At 38.0% G+C, this 22,071-nt stretch overlaps 1 protein-coding gene and 1 pseudogene across 1 annotated transcript; one reads left to right on the forward strand and one right to left on the reverse strand.

Annotated features, from left to right (window-relative positions):
* The first annotated feature begins 4,490 nt into the window (after window positions 1–4,490).
* Window positions 4,491–5,428, forward strand: LOC143588136 (putative truncated L-gulonolactone oxidase 7, mitochondrial; annotated as a pseudogene).
* Window positions 5,429–6,114: 686 nt separating this feature from the next.
* Window positions 6,115–9,894, reverse strand: LOC143588142 (non-specific phospholipase C3-like). Its single transcript, XM_077069239.1, has 4 exons — window positions 9,246–9,894; window positions 7,918–8,327; window positions 6,630–6,800; window positions 6,115–6,491 (listed from the first exon to the last, which is right to left on the reverse strand). The coding sequence occupies exons 1-4, from the start codon at window positions 9,869–9,871 to the stop codon at window positions 6,154–6,156; spliced, it is 1,545 nt and encodes a 514-aa protein (XP_076925354.1). The 5' UTR covers window positions 9,872–9,894; the 3' UTR covers window positions 6,115–6,153.
* Window positions 9,895–22,071: the final 12,177 nt, after the last annotated feature.

The raw sequence follows: 22,071 nt of genomic DNA on the forward strand, positions 1-22,071 counted from the left end.
TAAGGTTTAACTTCGCCTGAAGCGAAGTTCGTCTATAAAATAAATTAAAAACCTAATGGAAAATGTGTTAAGGCAGTTATCGAAAATAAAATTTTTCCAAGCTGACCTGGCAGCTTAACCCCAGCCAGGGGCTCTGCCCCTTGGACCCCGCTAGGGGCTGCCGCCCCTAGAACCCCGCTGCCAGGGGCGCTGCCCCCGGACCCCCGTTCGTTGTGGGTCATATATAGATAGAAATACAAACGAGTAGCAGTAGTTAATTGATATGTGTAAATATTATACAGTTAGCCGAGCCCAGTTAAAGAAAGGAATTACGATCAACGGCGAGCGTAACAGGATCCAGGTGAGTTTCTAGCCCCATTCCTTGTTATGTTTTCGGGGCTGTGTGCATACTTGATGTGTTGTTAATACATTTATCCAAAGTGATAAGTGTATGCCATAGGTGATATATGTGATATGTATGAATGATTGCTTGATGGTTCGTGAACGATCTTCGGATATTGCACGTACTGTCAGGTTGTAACGTTATAAATATGGCAAGTATGATATGTATGTTTATGTGTATGAACGTAAGAAAGTTAATAAAAGAAGGAAATGACGGTTGTATGGTTGTATGGTTACGAAAGGGGTACCGAGCCCTAATAATACTCGAGGTATGATGTATGGTTGTATGGTAACGAAGAGGGAATCGAACCCTACTAATATTCGAAAACATGGGACCAGACCCTAATAATATCTGTGATGTTAGGGACCAGACCCTAATAATATCTGTGATGTTAGGGACCAGACCCTCATAATATCTGTAATGATAGGGACCAGACCCTTATAATATCTGTGATGTTAGGGACCAGACCCTTATAATATCTGTGATGTTAGGGACCAGACCCTTATAATATCTGTGAGGTTATAGGGCGAAAGGCTCTTTAAAACGTATGATTATGAATGTAAAGAAAGTATGTAAGTAAGAAAGAAAGTATGTAAGTAAGAAAGAAAGTATGTAAGTAAGAATGAAGGTATGAGTACTTATGTGTGTATGAAAGAAAGTTATGAGGTTAAGTACGTATGTATGTAACAAGGTATTGTATGGTAGTGTATGATTAACTAGAACTCACTCAGCGTAGCTGACTTTTAGTATGCACGCAGGTGAGTAGGATGAGACAGCTGGCTTGAGTGGAGGACACATGGCAGAAGACTAAAGCCTGGCATCTGAAGATCCGATATGTTTTATAAGTTACGTTTTGATTTTGAAAGACAAGAGGAATGTTTAAAGACATGATTATGAATTGATATGTAATGTTTTATGAAAGTTTTATATTCCGCGTAAAGTTTTTAATTAACTCTGATATTTAGAACTGTGTTTATGAGTAAATCCAACACGAAAGTAGGGTTACCGGTAACGGGGCCTTACACTCATGAAAGTCAGGGATGGTCATTTCACAGCTGCAGTCAAGGTATTATGCTCAAGTGGGGTTGCCCCTCTCGGAGATTCAACCATGAAAGCCCTCATTGATAAACACCCAGTGGTGCCGCCTCCGTCCTTGCCTTCTAGCTCTGTCGCCCTGCCTACTCTCTTTGTGGATGGGGACTGTGTGCTTCGATGTATCCGATCATTTCCTAAAGGGACCTCATGCGGGAGAGACGGGATGCGGGCGCAACACTTGTTGGACGCTCTTAGTGGTGAGGGATCAGTGACTTCCATGGGTCTGCTCTCAGCCATCACTGAAGTCGTCAACTTATGGCTAGGGGGTCTGTGCCCCAAGGTGCTCGCTGAGTTTATTGCTTCGGCCCCCCTTATCCCTTTATTAAAGCCGGATATTGGAATTCGGCCCAATGCTGTGGGGGCTATCTGGCGTAGGTTGGTTTATAAAGTGGCTATGAAGATGGTGGGGAAGGAAATGACTTAGTATTTAGGGGACTTTCAGTTTGGGGTAGGGACCCCTAATGGGGCAGAGGCGGTGCTTCACAGCGTGAACCGGTTTTTTAACTCCTTTCACGCGGAGGGTTCTTTAGCTATGCTTACCGTGGACTTCTCCAACGCCTTCAATATGGTCGACCGCACAGCCCTTCTCCGGGAGGTTCATCATCATTGCCCGTCTATCTATCTATGGGTCCAGTTCCTTTATGCCCAGCCGGCTAGGTTGTACGTTGGTGATGACTGTATAGGGGCTACTACTGGGGTTCAGTAGAGAGACCCCCTTGGGCCCCTCCTCTTTGCCTTAGCATTACACCCTCTTGTTCTCCGGGTACAAAATGACTGTAACCTCCCATTTCATGCCTGGTACTTGGATGATGGGACTATTATTGGTGGTGCCAACGAAGTCGCTAAAGCCCTAGACATTATCAGCTCGGAAGGGCCATCATTGGGGCTGCAACTTAATATTAAGAAAACCGAGGTTTTTTGGCCAGCGTGTAATGGGGTGAAAGTCAAAGATGGGCTTTTCCCTAGTGGGATTGGTAGACCAGAGAGAGGGGTAAAGCTCCTTGGAGGGACTGTTAGTCGAGATCCCTACTTTATTAAGGAGTTGGCGAGGCGGAGAGCATCTCGTGGGGGTTGATCTTATGAAACTCTTACCTTGCCTTAGGAATCCCCAGATCGAACTCCTCCTGCTTAGGTCTTGCATGGGGGTTGCTAAGTTGCTTTTTGGGTTACGAACATGCCACCCCCATATGATGGATGATGCGGTATCCTGTATGTGGAGGCCCGTTCTTTGGTGATCTTCAGTGGCGACTTGCATCTTTACCGATGCGCTTGGGGGTTTAGGCCTTCTTTCGGCTCATGATGTTGGGGTTTACGCTTTTGTAGCGTCGAGGGCTCAGTCTTGGAAGCTACAACTTAAGGAATAGCGGAGTTGTCGACCTGGACTCAGACTACGTGCAGGCCCTGGAACGCCTAAATGGCGCTCTCCCAGACTTTGACATTGGCGGTTTCTCTCATAAGGACACCGCCCCACCAAAGCCTCAAAAAACTTTGGCGAATGCCCTTTTTGGCAAAATTGCTCAGAGCCTGGGAGAAGTTTTTGGATTGTCCCCCGACAGAAGGCGGTTATTGAATGCTTACAAGGTCCTTATGCCCGAGATTTTCTGACCGTTATCCCGATTGATGGCTTGGGCCAAAGCATGTCTGCGATCGAGTATAGGGCCATTCTTAAGTACCGTTTGATGGTCCCAATGTACCCAGAAGACGAAACATGTCCGATCTGCCGTAAGGCTTGTCTGGATAAATTCGGAGAGCATGCGGTACATTGCAAGGAGATGCCTGGGTTCAAATACTGACATGATTGGGTGTGGGACGTCCTTTGGGACATCTTAAGGCGAGCTGGGATATCAGCTAAAAAGGAAGCCCCCGTAAACTTCCTTACAGACCCCACAGAAGGGAGATCCACTCTACGACCGGCAGATTGCTCGTCTTTGGTTGGGCCGGGGGAAAACACGCTTGTGTTGACCTCACAGGGGTATCTCCCTTAGCTGGTTTGAGGGATAATGGGTTTGTAGCTGGGCAAGCAATGAAAAGGGCTGAAACGAAGAAGGTGGAGAAACATGTTAAAGCCTGCGAAGAGAACCAACATGTTTTTGTCCCTCTGGCTTCTGATACCTTTGGCTCATTGTCACCAGAAGCTATCCGTTTCCTAACCAGGGTTCAACGGGTTGTGCATAGCAATGTGTCGACTCCAAAGGGGCAGGGGTATGTCTTTAGCAGGTTAGGGTTTGCAATTCAGAAAGGGGTGGCGGCGCAGCTTGTTGCCCGCCTACCTGCTATGTTGATGTAATATCTATGTTCCTTTACAATAATTGGATTTCGTAAATATAAAAGTTACTACTTATCAGATTTTGCTCTACAAAAAAAAATATTAAAAAATTAAAAAAATTGTCAAAGTGGTCCTTTTGGTGATTTTCCTTCTTTTAACAGTGAGTATCGTAGGTAATTGTTTCATACTTGAATACACTCTTTTTGAACTCATAACTAGGTGACTTTAAAGTTGCAACCCACGTTCAAGAGATCTGTTACCTTCCTAACAAAAAATGATACGGACTTATCAGATCAATTTGCCACTTTTGGGAGACAGCATGAGTTTGCAGACATAACATGGTACCCAAGTCAAAAACAAGTTGTTTATCGCATTGACGATCGAGTTTCTTCCAATGTATCTGGAAATGGACTCTGGGATCACCCTGGTTTTCGAGCTACACCTTCACTTGTACTCCTTATCTTAAGATCTTCAGGTAGTCAAATAAGACATTAATTGATGTTCATGCAAAATGTAAAAGGCTACATAAACTCGTATTTCTTAATGTTAATAACTATAGAGGAAGATCAAGAAGCTAAAGGTGATGTTGCTGGAAAGTGTAGAAGTGGAAAGCTTACTACAAATACTTTAATAAAGAGTGCATTTGGGATGACCAACGATGGTAATATGCTTACTACGAAAATTTCTAACGAAAATTCGTCACAAAATTATACACATTTGCAACCAATTTCACAAAAAAAACGTGAAATGATCACAAAATTATACACATTTGCAATTAATTATCTTTTACGCATAGGTATTATATTTAAGGGATACCCTGTTATTGGATATCAAAATTGACTTCAAGCATCAGGAGGCTGTCTTAAAGGCCTTAAAGATTCTGAAATAACCGCATGCCCATGGGATCCCCAAGTCAAGGGTTTATTCTTTCACCAAACCACATTCAGCATTGCCCTTTCAAAAGCTAAAGATTTCACCCAAGACATTCAAAAGCTAGTAAGTATAGCACCACAATCGTTGTGTGGTGTAGATCTGTATAATGGGATTCTGATTAGGTATGTGACGGGATCAAATGCGTACATAGGCACACAAGAAGACTCGTTGGATTTTGACATCACATATTATAGAAGTAAAGATCCCAAAACTCCAAGACTTTATGAAGACGTGCTTGAAGAGATTGAACAAATGGCGGTGTTTAAGTACGATGGTTTACCTCATTGGGGCAAGAATCGAAATTTGGCATTCAAAGGGGCGATCAAGAAGTACATAAAGGGTAGAGAGTTTTTGAAGGTTAAAGAGAAGTATGATCCGTTAGGTTTATTTTCAGGTGAGTGGACGGATCAAGTTTTAGGACTCAAAGGTGGTCTTACTATTGTTAAGGAGGGTTGTGCACTCGAAGGTTTGTGTGTGTGCTCAGAGGATGTTCATTGTGCTCCCCAAAAAGGTTATTTGTGTAGGCCTGGAGAACTCTTTAAGGAAGCAAGGGTTTGTACTTTGGTTAAGATCACGGATCAAGGGTCCTCGCAAACCGAACTCTAGAATTCGTATAAGTTATGAGTTTGAAAATGTTTACCTAGTAGATTTAGTTTGTATCATTTGATAAATTATCTACGATTCCTAGTATAAATAATTATGGTGAACAATAACGATGTATGTTACTATTTCTAGCATGATGTTTTGGGCACATATTTATAAATAGTTGATCCAAAGTCGATAGTCTCTTATTTAGACCAGATGAAGAAACGAAAACAAAGCAAAAAAAAAAAAAAATCGAACGTACTTCAGGCGGGTAACATAGGCAACTATTGGAGTTAGAGGATCTATAATTAGCGGACGAAAGTGATTTGGCTTAGCTAGCTGTTAGACCTGAATCTTTGATTTAAAGCCATGATTTCGTCTATCAAGCTCTTACCCTAATCTTGTCAATATTTAGTATTTTTCATTTTTAACATAAAATGCGTAAATTGTTAACTAGCATAGTTTGTAAGTCAATTTTATAATTTTAATTTTAAGTTTCAATTGTTAATTTGTTATTTTCGAAAATTTGACAAAATTGTCAAATTAAGAAACTTCCTATAAAAACACCTCTTGTATAGATTACTTTATTCAATTTCAATTTGTAGTCAAATATCTTTTAGAGTACTTTAGTGTTTCCACTCAACGTCAACTATTATACGAAGTAATTATCTCACACAAGGTGGACAATCTTGGCCGGTTTCAACCTTAATCAGGTGAGCTATTCTTCTCTCCAATATCAAAGTATGTGAATGGATATAACACACATGAACAAGAATAACATCATAAATCATGTGATGATTTACATTTCTTATTTATCAACAAATAAACCACAAATAAATAAGTATCTCCGATCCACATCGATCAATCCGGAAATAAAGACATTACATATAGTTCAATTACCACATATAAAACAAGAAAACAATTTATTTGCAAAGGTTCCCGAGGTTTTTCGACCAGACAATACATCTCCATCACAAACAATGTACGAGTCATCTTTTCCCTCACTTTTGGCCTTCTCGCAGTCGTCACAGAACTTCTTGAACGCGACATTAACATATTTGACCGATTCATTAACCTTCATGTTTTCTACTAGCTTGTCAGGATAATCACTCTCTTTATGGTCCCCTTTTAATACCGCACCTAATTGTACCAGTTCCTCTTGAAATTCTGTTATTTTTGCATCCTCGTTTGCTTCTTCAGGTCTCATTTTCTCTGGCTCCGGCAATGTAACTATTTGCATATGTAGGATATTAAAGAAACTTGTAACAGTTGCTATGAATAATAATAATAATAATAATAATAATAGACCTCAAGTCACATTGAGCACAATGCCTAAACAAGTTGGAATCAATGATTAATATAATATACCTGGACAATCTGTTCTTGGAGTGGTTCTAGTGAGAACCCCTTCGAAAGTGCCTGCCCACTCGTCGCGCTTTGTCAAAAACTCTTTCAAACCGAAAACCTTTTTGACTGTCGCAGGAATGGACGAATGTTCGTATTGAGATGTTGGGAATGGTCCAGATGGCTCGTGCAGTACTAAGCACAATTCAAACAAAAACAATGTATCAACTACGTGTTTTTTAAATAAATATGATAAGCAGTTGATCCAGAGAGTTATTCAACTCCTAATTGTACCATCTAGACAGAGAAAACGGGTACAAATGGCCCAAAATAAAATAGTATAAATTGGGTTATGGTGAAGTTATGCGGCTCATAAGTAGAGCACAGAAAAGTCTAGTCTTAACGAGCCGAGGCGGACCCACATTGTAAGGATCGGGGTCCTGGGACACCGATGCTTTATAAAAATTTCTTAGAAGCGTATATTAAATTTTTTAAGGAGCCCATGAGAATTAAAACTTGGAACTCATACCACTACTATTGATGTGGCTTTGTGGAAACTCCCACATTTTACCTTTGAAGGTCGCGAGGTCAATCCTTATAGCACACCTGTACTATATGTATTAGTTGTTTAGTAAGCGTTTTAAATGTTTAAACTCACTATGAGCTCATACTTTGCAACAAACACGTTTAAGAATTTATAAAAAAAATCTCGTTTTGAATACCGTTATATTTTGTGTGTTTTATTATGACTTTGTTTATAATGTTTCTCGTTTCGACCCGACCCGAACAACAACTGACCCGAAAATTTTGAACACCGAAAAAAGTGGGACCCCGTTGGCCAAAAATTATGGGTCCGCCAACGGGTCATATTATGTGTCAAACCAACATAGGATTAGGGGAGACTCATGCCCGAATTTTAACAATTAGGGTTCTAATTTCGTCACTAAAGATTTTTTATCCAAATTAGTAATTTCCAAAAGTTGCTATTCTTAGTGCCCATAACCCAATAATTACAAATCTACGAATATTTTGGATGCTTACCAAATTTGAAAATACCTACTAAATTTGACAATACCTGTTAAATGTAAAATTTTGCAATAAAAGAGACCATCATGTAATATTTCACTCATCTTCTATTTTCTATAGATAATTAAAAAAAAATGGGGTATACGTGTTAGCTTTAAGAGCACCAAAAATTGGATTTGCCTTCAATAATATATCGATCAGTTTTATTTGAGGATTTGCTACATCAATTTTAGTGACATTGCTCTATGTCAAAATAATCATGTAATTTGTGTGCCTGTGAACGTACCGGTTCCTCTCTCAATCCAAGGAGAGATCAAAATAGCTGGAACCCTTACTCCAAGACGATCGAATTGGAAGTTATACGGTGAGGGTCCCACGATATCATCTGGACTTGGGACGCCAACGATAGGAGTGGGGACATGATCATAGAAACCACCATGTTCATCGTATATGACTAGAAACAATATTTCATTCCATTGGGGACTCGATCTCAATGCTTCATAAACTTCTTTAACAAACTTTTGGCCTTCTAAAACGTCGTGAGAAGGGTGGTCATCGTTTCCCGGCAAAATTTTGAGATCGAAATACCTTTGTTCGACAACAACGTAGTTTGGTAGCATTCCTTCTTTGCAATGTCGTTTGAAGTCCAGATCAAATTGATGAAACTTGTTTATATACTTCAGTTTTCTAAGATTTCTATCAGATAATCAACCCAACGTAATTAACAAGATTAATCATAATCAGTTCAAACTTAAAACCAGGTCAATGACTCAACAAGTTGATATGTTAAAAAAAATAATAAAATAAAAATAAAAATTGGCATGTGACTCAAAGCATACGAAACGTTTACAGCTTACCAAAACCCTTTAATAAAAGTTATTCTATCATTACTTTAATATTTTGTTAAGTAATCAAAACTTTTATATTATTTGTTTATGAAATAATATAATAGGCTCTGTGAATTTCTTGTCGGATCCGCGTGAAGGAAGGTCCACTCTCCGACCAGCGAACATTCTTGTGTTTGGAGGGGGGGGGGGGGGCTTGCTTGTGTAGACCTTACTGGGGTGTCCCCTCTTGTCGGGCTTAGGGACACCGGGTTTGTTGCTAGGCAGGCGGTGCTAAAGGCAGAAGCAGGAAAAATTACTAAGCACGAGAAGGCGTGTGTTGAAAATCAACATGCCTTCATCCCTTTTGCTTTTGATACATTTGGGTCTCTCGCTCCCGATGCTGCTACGTTTTTAAAAAGAGTTCAGTGGGTCGTGCACAGTAACTCAACGAGGCCGAAGAACGATAACTATGTTTTCAGTATGATCGGTTTTGTCATTTAAAATGGGGTGGTGGCGCAACTTGTTGCCCGCTTACCTGCCTCTCTGTTGTAACTAAATCCGTTTGATAATTTGATAACTTATGAAATTAAAAGTGAACAAAGTATGTAGATAAATTCTATGAGAGACAACCCATTTTATTATGTTACGAAATTTCTTGGCACCTTTAACCATCAGAAACTTGTTACTTTAATGTCCTATCAGTCATCACAGGTTCAACTGATAATAAGTCAAAGGGTGTAATGGGGTGATTTTGGGTGCAAAAGACAAAGTTAAAAGAATTTTATACCTATAGAAAAGTGTTGATGGAGGATATTGATAATAAATCCCAAAAGAGAAGCCACTTTCTTCCAATGACTCAAATATGGTCTTTTGAGGGAACCCTTCAATCAACTTCAACGTATCATTACTTGTTGCACCATGCGAAGTGGCCGAATGCACATATAACCTATTAGGCTGTGTGGACGCCGGCACCGAAGCAAACCATCGGTCACAAACCGCAAACTCCTTCACCAAATCTCTATAAACCGGAACATCATCCAGTTTATAACCCGACATCACAACCTTCCCTAAACCAACCTCAACGCTTTCGGCTTGTTCCACAAACCCCTCCATGGTTGGAGCCAATGTAGAAGTTGACGATTCTTCGGTCCATGGCACACCGAACACTTGCTGATAAATGGCTTGGAATGAGTGCCCCGGGTCGGGCTGGATGTAGCCAGACTCGTTGGTGTGGAAGAGGCGGGCTGAGTGGGGATCGGTGGTGGATATGGGGTTGGATTCTTTTCCAGTGACACCGTCGATTTCTGGATTGAGAGATTTCATCCATCCTAACATGTGATCAAATGATCGGTTTTCTTGAACTAAGATTACTATAGTTTTGATGGGGTTATGGTTTGTTGCTTCATTTTCCATTTTTTGCTTGATGGAATAATTGTAAGGAAATAATGCTTCAAATTGTTGTGATATAAATTTACTTATATATTATCAACAGCTAACTAATGGAAATATATGAGTATTCTTTATATGATGCATACATAATGAAGATTATTTTATAGGTTATACAATTGTTGAAGCAATATAATTAAAAATTTATATATATATTGCCATACATGTTACGTATAAGAAATAACATACCATGCATAGGTATATTCCTATAGTATTCTAGTCTTCATATTCAAGCTAAAGAAAATGAAATCGACTTCAAAAAACCTTTTACGTATAATGATTGTTACAATTCTTTATATCAATAAACTTCTTATTTGTACTGTTCTAGCAAACCATTAAGAAAACTCTTCACAATAGTAATATTTTCTTTTATTTGTTACAGATTGATATAACAACTTTTCATTTTTGTATTATAGTACTCACAGGGTTGTTCAGCCGTTAAGGTGCTAAAACTGTGCCGAATCAGTAATGATCAATAGACATGTACAAATCGGGTTTTATCCCAAACCGGTTCGGGTTCAAAAGGGATTCGGTTTGGTCAACCCATTGTCAAAACTAGTTTAGGCCAAACCGGTTCAGATTACAAAACGGGGCCGGGTTGGATACTGGTTTACCAGGCCCAAATCATTTTTTTTTTGTTTATACATTTAAGTATCTAACAATCAAATTAGAGCAATACTGGGTTTACCTCACTAAACTTTGAATGGGGTGGATCGGCCCGACTTCTTTTATAGGGCTGCAAATCCTGGGCCAAGTGAATCAGTTATTGGAACTTGGAATGGACCCTTGTTGCTTGCCTATCAAATTTAGTATTTTAGTTATTATTTCGTCTCACCATATGTTACGCCAGAGAGTTATGTTCTTGTGGTTCCACTATTTGGTTTTCCAGAGGAAAGCATAAGCCAAAACTCGTAAGCCAACGTGAGTCCGGTTATGGTAACATAGTCTGATCAAAGTGGGACAATGCCGCAACGGAGCTCTCCAAAATTGAGAATTGTGGTGACCTAACACACAAGAAAGTCGTAATTAAAAAAAAAGTTAAACCTTTATTAATGTGTTGAAATTAACCATCCAATTCGTTTTGAAAAACAATAATAAATAATCGTTTTTTTCATGTGAAGTAGAAATGGTGAGGCCAACAACCGACCTTCACTTCTAATTTCTCATCTAATATGAACACATTTAGCGATAAATAATCTTGATGACCATACTGTCACGTAGCTAATTCTGTTACGAATGGAACTAAGCAAAGATTTTTAGATAGTTTTTGTAAAGTTATCATTGTTCGCAATTAGATGAAATTTTTGTAACGTTTTCAAAAACAATAATTGTCCGGTTTCGGTTAATCGGTTATTGACCGTTAATTCGGTTAGGTTCGATTCGGTTATTAACCGCTATACCGAAACTTTTAACACAGACTACATTTTTGTTAACCTTTGTTTAGAATTTTACTAAAATCATAATCATAATAATCATTATAAACAATTAGTTCCAAAATATACGTAAAGAATTACTCATAAACTCATTTTTAAGTTTTAAGAGGTGAAGAGCTACGGTATAAGTCACTATATGTATAAGAGAATAAATGCAATTTAAAGTCATTTAAAATGAATCAATATATGTTACTAACTGAATGAAATATCTGAGATCAATAATACAATGGTCAAAGAAAGTTGGATGAATATCATGCTGAAGTATTCGAACATAATACTATTAGAACAATATGCTACGGATAAAAGTATTGGTTAATTAGTTCGGTTATTAAAAGGGTTAACCGAAACCGAATAAAAAAATGGTTATTCAAAATATCAAAAGATTAACCATTGGTTAATGCTTCGATTCAGTTGTTTTGGTTAATTTGGTTTCAGTTCGATTAATTTGGTTCTATGCTCACCCATAATTTTCATTAAAAACTTATCTTATTTGTTATTCCATTAATATTTGCGAATTTAAAAAAAAAATAAAAGTAGATCTATTGAGGTGACCGTTGTCCACATAAATTCCAATTATATGGAAACATCGTATTCTGAAAGGCCCAATACTATAACCTAGGTCATATTCTTCACGTTTTTGAAATCATTAGCCTTCCCCTCCCCAAAGCAAAGTAGGTTGGGCGGCATCCCCACCGGCTTCAATGCCACATCAACCTCCCCGATCACGTAACCTTCTCCACACTTTACACATTAATTGTTTTCTTTTAAATGGTGACTTTCAAAGTTAAGTTATCTCACTGTGCGAACACGTCGCGCCCCACCATCCCACTCAAGCCAACTATATTGACATGATCGGGATACACCTTAATGATTATAGACAATTAACTTCATACATATTTTAATATTTATACATGAAAACATAGTAAAAAAAAAGAGAGGGGTTGGTATTAAAATACTCCTTATACATTAAAGGTATTGAGTAAAAGTAAGAGGATTAATAATGATTGATTTAGTATGGGTGATATGTACTTATGTAAAAATAATATGGATGAGATACGTTTTAAATAACTGAAAATTTTAAAGAATCTTAGGTTCATAGGATATACATTCATACCTCTTAAATCCATACAGACGCAACATCACCTGTTTTACCCTCTTTTACTTTATCTCATCTAAAGGAAATCGTTTAACCCCGTTTAAAAATAAATCTTATATTATGGTTTGTAAGTGTAGGGGATTTTAAAGCTTATGAACACTTTTACGTTGCTTGTCTTTAATGTCCCTTAATCCATGAAGGAAATGGCGTCCCACTTTTTAACATTTGTCAAATTAGCTAGCTTTAGCGTCCTAGATGTTAAAATATACGTAGGATGTATTATACAATATAATTAATAAGACCATAAATCACCTCAAATTAAAACTGATATTTCGTTATGTTATATTATATTATATCATATTAAACGAATTATATTATATATTATATTATATTATATCACATGTTTTTAGAAAGACAATACAACACTGCAATAAATTGTTTGTGTGTGAGGTGAGAGAAAAGAGATGCATCAAAAGTTATAATTTGTCATGTGCAAGACACATGTTATAAATGACTTTCTTTTAACATCTTTAAATGTTATGAATCATGTGTCATGACTAAAACTTTATTTATAATATTTTAATAGGGTCAACCCAACACCAACCTTATCTTCTCTTTTTATATTTGAGGTTGAGTTTTTTATAAAGTGTTAGAGCATTACCACTTTATTTTTTATATTTATTTTTATAATTATGTTGAAAACATCATATTTTCTTTTTCAGTTTTAATTAAATAATATTTTTTATACTTTTATCAGTATATGTTCTTACTCGTTTATTTACAATCATTTTCAAAAAAATATTAATTAATTATAAAAATAAACAATGTGTTTCTCAAAATTGAACTATGAACAATAACATTTTCTCTCTTCGTCTTAAAACTACTTTTAACTATCTCTAAAAAAATGGAGAACCCTCTCATATAATTTGAAAAATACATTAGAGCATTTCCAATCCATTCTTCTAATTGTGTGAGAGGGTTCTCTATTTTTTTTAGAGATGGATAAAAATGGTTATGAGAGGAGAATATTAAAAATGATACTATTCATGTTTAAGTTTGAAGATTCATATTGTTCACCTCCATAACCTTTTAATGATTTTTATATTCTTTTATATTCTTTAATGCAGTCTTTTATACTCCATTTTTTAAAAGATGGTTAAAAGGAAACCTTATAAGTGAATTTGATAACATCAACACTATCATCACTACTAATAATAATTGTAATTGTTGTACCATCTTAACCTTATGGGTTTCATTTTATTTATTTTCTACCTTCTTTAAAATGGATCCATGGTGGAATTTTAATAAATGATTTTTAAAAGTTGTATACTATAAGTCTTATGTCAATAAAAGTATATATTAAAAAACGGTATGAAAAATCCAAACGATAACCTCTAAAATCACCATTGAGAGATTTTGGGAAAACAACAACTTTGAATCAGAATTGGTGGCTTCAGTAACAATCTTAGCTGTATAAAGGAACTCTCTGTTTTAGTCAAAAATCGGTTTAAGAATAATGTAACAAAATTTGTTTAGTAAGGTATAGTGCTTGTATAACAATAATGAATATGTAGCAAAAATGGACAATAACACAGATATTTGTTACGAGGAAAAGCTATTGATCTGATTATGATCGCCGGTATAAAAACCCCGGACGATGACAATTCTCGATCACCACCATATTAATCAAGAAAAAAGTGTTACAAGGGTGAAACTTATGATCAGTGAATACAAAGAATCTAAGTGTGTATTAACTGCTATAATATGCTCGGTGAATTGTGTAGGATGTGTTGTTAACCCTAGTTGATCATAACTCAATATAAATACAAAAAAGAAACTAACTAACAACCCTAAAAACTCGCCACTACTCCATTAGAACGTTGCATCCACTTTGACCACGTGCTAGATGCTTTGGACTACGATTTAGTGGGCTGACTTGGTCTCTTGGCCGTTATATCTAAAAAATATAATACCATTCAAAGTATACAACTGTTAGTAGATAATTAACACTGAGGATTCTTAATCCTGAGACCTGGAACATATCTTAAGAATAAATGATCCATAAGTCATATAAGGATAACATATCCTCAACACAAAAATCTGTGTCCTAACAATTGCCCCCAAAATGACGGTTGTAAGTGGATAACAACTGTCATTTTGAATTTCAAATTTCCTGCAAAAAATACGATTAGACGTGATAGGTTGTAATTATCACCTATCCTGATTTTTACCTCCCGCCTATAAATGTGACCTTCTGTTAATCATTTATAATCACATTTCTGCGGTTCACCAGGTGTCCTTCTCTATCTTTTCTTTTTATGTTCTTTTTATTATGTCTGTGATTTCCGTTTCATCTTCCTCCGATCAATCGGAATCTAGTGAGCTCCGTCCCCAAGGTTTTCTTACTAATCCTTCGTCGGAGATTTGTAAGTTTACCGACCTAGAGATCGATGACCTCCGATCACTATTTCTGGCCGGTACCATTTTTTGACCGTTTGATTCCGGTGTCCGAAGCGACTGTATTTCCAAAACTTGGATTTGCTTTCCGGCACAACCTTTTTTAATCGGCTATTCATATCCCTGTCTAGCTTTTACCCAGAGTTTCTTTAACTTAACCGGCATCAACTACATTTAAGCAATGCCTATTTTGTGGAGAGTGTTGCGTACCATCGAAAGAATCATTGAGGAGGAGGGTATTGCGTTTGGGTTATCGGAGCTTTCTTATCTAAATAATTTAGTCACCCACGGCTCCAATCATTTTGTTTTAAAGTCAAAGCCACATCAGCCTATTCCCATCTCCAAAGCCACCCAGAATAATGCTTTTTGAAAAAGCAGTTTTTCTTCATAAAAAAGGATTCAATCCCTGGTGGGTCTGATCAACCCAAAAGGTGGATCAAGAAGGGTAGGATCCCGGATCCTTAGATGCGGAAAGAATAACATATATTTTATCTAACAATTTCATTTTTGTTTCTCCGTTGATAACTTCGCTTTGCTGGCCAAGCTTCCTGGTGTAAAAGAGAGAGTAAAGAAATTCCTTTCGCTGGATCCTGAGGTTAGGACCTTCCAAGCCAAGTTCACTGAAGCTTTTCAAGAATCGACTTCAGAATCAATTAGTAACATGTCAAGTAAGAATTTGATATCATTATTTGATATTAATTGAAAATAAGAGAAGACTTATCTTTATATCGTATTTATAGGTGCTCAGAAATCTGGAAGATCTGCCTCTCAGTTTTCTTTGGAAGACATTGATTGTCTTATTGTGAAGAAGAAGACCCCAAAGACCACACTAGTCCATGAGCCGCGTCCGGTAACAACTCGCGCTAAGTCTGGAGCTTCCAAGAGAAAGAAGAGCGCCGAGCCAGAAGACCCATTTAAGGCTAGAAAGTATCTCATCACCACCGTAAGGATCCTTTATCCTCTTTATTTGATCTTGTGGATCCAACATCCTTTTGAATTTATCTTTTTACAACATACATGCCATGGATTCCGCCAAAAGCTACTATGAAAAGATGGTCAAGGAGTATGAAGAGGCCCTATCAGGAATGAGGTCTATGGCTGCTGCTAAGGACAAGACGATCACCAAGCTGACCAAGGAGAAGAAACAGGCTGAGGAACACGCGTCCTCATTTGAGGCTCAGCTGTAGAAGAAGGTGACCCATGCTAACAACGATTCAAAAATATGGGCCGCCAAGTCTGTTAATCAAGCCAGAATCAAGATTGTGACTGAGGCTAATGATCCTTCCATTGACAAGTCGGCATGGGATTTGGAAAAGTGGAAGCAGGCTCTGGCAGCATTGGGCGGTGGATGAAGTTGGTGAAAGCACGGATATCGCGGCTGGTGATCAAAAGGCTGAGATGGGTGAAACATGGAAGGATGCATCGAATGAGGAGGAGGCTGCATAGTGGGCAATGAAGGATAGAGAAGACAAGGCCCAAGCCCACTTTTTTTATTTGTTGGTGTTTTGATGAATATTTGCTGGTTTGTAATTAAGACAATAGTTAACTATGGTAAAGGATATGTGATCGTTAAGAAAATTATGAGGGGAAGGAAAGGTGGATGGATCCTCTTTTTTCAGGGATGAAGCCTTTGATGCCCCCTTTCCTTTATCTTTCCTGCACTTTAAAACTGTTAGTAACACCTGCTTAACCCGGGTGGATGGTCCATCTTTCGTATGGTGAAATCTAGGTTAAGGTTTTTGGTAAGCCCAGGTGACTTTTAATAATAATGACTTTAATCTTTTGACTAGTTTCTTTTTTATTATTCTGAAAGCATAGCTGTTATAGTTTTAGTTTTATTAAAAAGTTTTGATGAAAGTTTTAAGAAAAGTTTCATGGGTAAATTATCCTTGTAAAAATAGATTAAGGATCTTGAATCCTTAAATATTTTATAAAGATTTAATCCAAACAAAGATAAATTGGTAAGTAAACATCATACCATAAGGTCTTATTAGACCTAAGTTACCACAAATGTGAATGCTTCCATGATCCTTGTAGTTAATCTTAGGATACCGATGCAAATAACTTATCATATTAACTAGGATTAAACCCAACAAACTAGGGACAAGCCCAAATAAACTGGGGACAAGCCCAACAAACTAGTGACAAGCCCAAATAAAGTGGGTACAAGCCTAACAAACTGGGACAAGCTCAAACAAACTGGGGACAAGCCCAACAAACTGGGGACAAGCTCAAATAAACTGGGGACACGCCCAACAAACTAGGGACAAGCACAAATAAACTGGGGACATGCTTAACAAACTGGGGACAAGCCCAAATAAAATAGGGACAAGCCCATATATACGGATGTTAAACTGGGGGCTCGCCCGAACTGCCCAAACGCAAGTGACGTGAAAACGTCAAAACCTTAGCTAACATGAAAATGTTAGAAACCTTGGAACTTGAGCTAAAATGAAAATCTTAGAAACCTTGTGTATTACCGTCTACCATTAATTCGTATGATCTTCCATATAGCCGAAAGCAATGAAATTGTCATCCACTAAGCGTGTACTGGTCCCATTGCCCCGAACTATACTTTGGATAGCGTGCGCTATTGACGAGAGTGTAGAAACTATAATTCGTGAGAAAGGTGAAAACCTTTAAACCTCGGAAGATGTGATCATTGGGGATTACACCTTAATCGTGGGATTAGACTAGGGACATATGATGTACCTTAGACGTGGGGGAGAGGTGGCCAACTTCTTGATCATTGAATCTCTAACTGACATCTTCATTGTCACTTAAAGCTTGGAAAAGATAAATGCTAAGAATATATTATCCTTTAGTTAATAATATAAATCTGAAATGAATAAATGACAAGATTTTACCGACTTTAGGATCCTTGATCCTGTTTAAACGAAGTATTTCTTAAGATGGATAACATTCCATGCTCTTGGCAGTCGGTCACCTTCCATGGTAAGTAGATGATATGCCCCTTTTTCCTGCTTCTGATTCAATTAAGTAGGGCCCTTCCCACTTAGGTGCAAGCTTTCCATCTGCGGAATTAGTTGTATTTTGGAAAGCCTTCCTTAGGACCAAATCTCCTTCTTGAAATCTTCGAACCCTGATGTTCTTGTTGTATGCCCCAGCTATCCTTTGTTGGTATGCAACCATTCTAATCTTTTCTAGGTCTCTGAGCTCATCAACAATATCCAGATCTTGAATAAGAGTTTCATCATTGACCTCAGGATCACGGATGCTTGTTCTGGCAGTAGGTACCACCATCTCTGTATAGCGTGCGCTATTGGCGAGAGTGTAGAAACTCTAATTCATGAGAAAGGTGAAAACCTTTAAACCTCGAAAGATGTGATCATTGGGGATCACACCTTAATCGTGGGATTAGACTAGGAGGATATAATATACCTTAGACGTGGGGAGAGGTGGCCAACCTCTTTATCATTGAATCTCTAACTGACATCTTCATTGTCACTTAAAGCTTGGAAAAGATAAATGTTAAGAATATATTATCCTTTAGTTAATAATATAAATCTGAAATGAATAAATGACAATATTTTACCGACTTTAGGATCCTTGATCCTGATTAAACGAAGTATTTCTTAAGATGGATAGCATTCCATGCTCTTGGAAGTCGGTCACCTTCCATGGCAAGTAGATGATATGCCCCTTTTTCCTGTTTCTGATTCAATTAAGTAGGGCCCTTCCCGCTTAGGTGCAAGCTTTCCATCTGCGGAATTAGTTGTATTTTGGAAAGCCTTCCTTAGGACCAAATCTCCTTCTTGAAATATTCGAATCATGATGTTCTTGTTGTATGCCCCAGCTATCCTTTGTTGGTATGCAACCATTCTAATCTTGCTAGGTCTCTGAGCTCATCAACAGTATCTAGATCTTGAATAAGAGTTTCATCGTTGACCTCAGGATCATGGATGCTTGTTCTGGCAGTAGGCACCACCATCTCTGTAGCAATTACAGCTTCTGATCCGAACACCAATGAGAAGGGTGTTTGACCTGTTGCATTCTTGAGTGTTGTTGTATCAGCCCAAAGAACATAAGGAAGTTCCTCAGCCCATTTGCTCTTCTTGGATCCTAGCTTCTTCTTCAAGTTGTTGATGATAATCTTGTTGCTTGACTCTGCTTGACCATTGGATTGAGGAAGAACTGGTGTAGAAGTGATCATCTTGATGCTCCAACTGTCAAAAAAGTTAGTAGTTCTTTTCCCAATAAACCGGGATCCATTATCAAAAACAATTTCAGATATGATACCAAATCTAGTTATTATATTTCTTATAACGAAGGATATAACTTCCCTTTCTTGGACTTGCACGAATGCTTCTACTTCAATCCATTTTGAGAAGTAATTTGTCATAGCAAACATAAAGACCTTTCCACCTGGTGCTTTTGGTAGCTTGCCTACAATATCCATTCCCCATTTCATGAAAGGCCATGAATAGGATATAGGATACATAGGTTCTGCTGGCTAGTGAAGGATGTTTCCATGCCTTTGTCAAGAATCACACTTCCTCGAGTATTCCATGACATCCTTCTTCATCGTTTCCTAGAAGTATCCAGTTCGAAGTATCCTGGAAAATAATGCCCTTCCCTCTGTGTGGTTGTCGTAATCACCTTCGTGGAAGTCTTGAAGTACCTCTTGTATTTCAGGATCCTCGATGCATCTTAAGTAGGGACCTGCAAGAGATTTTCTATATAAAGTATCTTGTAAAACAATGAACCGTGATACCTTTATTCTGAAAGCTTTAGGATTTTCCCCTGTAGGGATTTCTCCATCTTGAAGGAATTTCTTGATTGGAAGTATCCAAGATCCTACTTTTGGGAAGGATGAAGGATCCTTAAGTTCTTCTGCGTTATCCGTGCTCACCTCCATAGTTTCCTGTTCTCCGATTGCCGGAGACAATATGTGAATGGTGGGTGTTTTTACATCATCCGGGATCTTCAAGGATGATGCTAAGTTTGCTAAGGCATCTTCCCCGGCATTTTCTTCTCTTGGTACTTGCATGATACTAAACAACTCAAAGGATTTTGCTAATTCCTTCACAATTTCTAAATACCTGATCATGTTTTCACCTTTCACGACATAAGACCCGTTAAAGTGGTTAGTTATATGTAAAGAATCTATATAAACTTGAAGATACCTGATCATCATTTGTTTGGCTAAAAGTAAACCTGCGACAAGTGCTTCGTATTCTGCCTCATTGTTGTTGGCTTGAAATTCACATGCAATGGACTGGGGTATTATGTCCCCCTGTGGTGATTTCAGTAGAATACCCAATCATGTTCCTCTTACATTGGATGCTCCATCTGTGAAGAGGATCCACGTGTCCTTGGTTTCTTCTAGTTATTGAACATCCAAATCAGCTTCCATTTGCATGTCACTACTGAAATTAGCCACAAAGTCTGCAAGCGCTTGTGACTTAATGGCTGTTCTAGGCTCATAGTGAATATCATATGCACTCAACTTCACAGCCCACTTGGCCATCCTACCTGACAATTCTGGCTTTCTAATCACATTCTTAACAGGATAGTTAGTCCATAAAATAATAGTATGTGTTTCAAAATAGTGTCTCAACTTGGTTGAGGCCATAATTAAAGCAAAAATTAATTTTTCAAGGTGAGAATAACTGACCTATGCGTCTAAGAGGCTTTTACTTACATAATATACCAGATGTTGTTGACCTTCATGATCCTTGGCCAGAACTTGATTGCATTACTTGAAACGGCTAAGTATAGGGACAATGGCTCACCATCTATTGGCTTCATCAAGGCTGGTGCTGAGGATCAGTAATCCTTAAGAGCCTTCAGTGCATCCTCATGCTTTTGATTCCACTCAAACCTTTTATTCTTACTCAAGATATCATAGAATTATTTGCACTTCTCTAAGGATCTGGAAATGAATCTGTTGAGGGCAGCTATCCTTCCCGTCAGTCTTTGTACATCTTTAGCATTAACAGGAGACTTCAAATTGATCATGGCTTCAATCTGCTTAGGGCTTGCTTTTATTCCCCTCTTAGTCACCATATATCCTAGGAACTTCCCATCCTTTACACAAAATGGAACTTTGACGGGTTCAGCTTCATATTGTACTGATCCAAAATGTTGAATGCTTCTTCAAGATCTTTGAGATGACCTCAGCTTTCTTTGACTTCAATACCATGTCATCTATGTAGACTTCCATGGTCTTTCCTAGCTTATCCTTGAACATCATGTTGACTAATCTTTGGTATGTTGCCCCTGCATTTCTTAGTCCGAATGGCATAACAATATATGCCAGTGGGAGTCATGAATGTTGTATCCTCTTGATCAGACGGTTCCATCTGAATTTGTTGAAATCCAGAGGAAGCATCCATAAAAGTGAGCATTTCATATCCTGCCGTGGCATCTACCATAGAGTTAGTGTGTGGTAAGGGGAAAGGATCCTTGGGATATGCCTTGTTTAAATCAGTAAAATCGACACATACCCTCCACTTTCCATTTTCTTTAGAAACCACCACTACATTGGCTAACCATCATGGATACTTTACCTCTCGTATCATACCTGCTTTGAGAAGTTTTTCAACTTCTTCCTGGATAATGATATTTCTTTCGAGCGCAAATTTTCTCCGTTTCTGGTGGACAGGCCTGATAGTGTATCTATACCTAATTTATGTGATAATATTTTTAAATATACCCGTCATATCGGAGTGTTTGAAGGAAAAGGTGGACTTCCTTTGTTTGAGGAAGAATACCAAATATTCTTTAATGTTGATGAGGATATTGGATCCTATATATACCTTTACATCTGGATCCTTGGGTTCTAAGGATAATTCTTTTAAACTTTTTTCCCGGGCCTCCAGTACCTCTCTTGAATTGTGCATTTATTGCTATGCGATGGTTTGCTTTAAAGCAGGCTTCATAGAGGAAGTATAGTAGTTCATTGCCTCTGCTTGGTCACTTTCTATCTTCACTACTCCCCATGGGGTTGGGAGTTTGATACATTAATGGTAGGTAGAAGCTACTCCTTTCATCTTATGTATCCAGGGCCTGCCAAGAATCACATTGCAACATGACAAGTTATTTATAACACAAAATAGAATTTACTCCCTCAATATAAATAGGTAGCTTGATGTCCCCCAATGTGTTTTTGGTTTCTCCACTAAGACCAACAAGGACAGATGATCTTGGTGTGATCT

This window comes from Bidens hawaiensis, unplaced genomic scaffold (assembly GCF_021521415.1).
Source record: "Bidens hawaiensis isolate Kalapana, Puna unplaced genomic scaffold, B.hawaiensis_p1.1 tig00036020_1, whole genome shotgun sequence".
In the NCBI taxonomy this organism is placed as follows: Eukaryota; Viridiplantae; Streptophyta; class Magnoliopsida; order Asterales; family Asteraceae; genus Bidens; species Bidens hawaiensis.

Coding starts and splice junctions, on each gene's coding strand:
- LOC143588142 (XM_077069239.1), bottom strand. CDS start 9,871: ATGGAAAATGAAGCAACAAACCATAACCCCATCAAAACTATAGTAATC. Junction 8,328..9,245: donor CCATCAACACTTTTCTATAG/GTATAAAATTCT, acceptor ATTATCTGATAG/AAATCTTAGAAAACTGAAGT. Junction 6,492..6,629: donor TCCAAGAACAGATTGTCCAG/GTATATTATATT, acceptor ATATGCAAATAG/TTACATTGCCGGAGCCAGAG.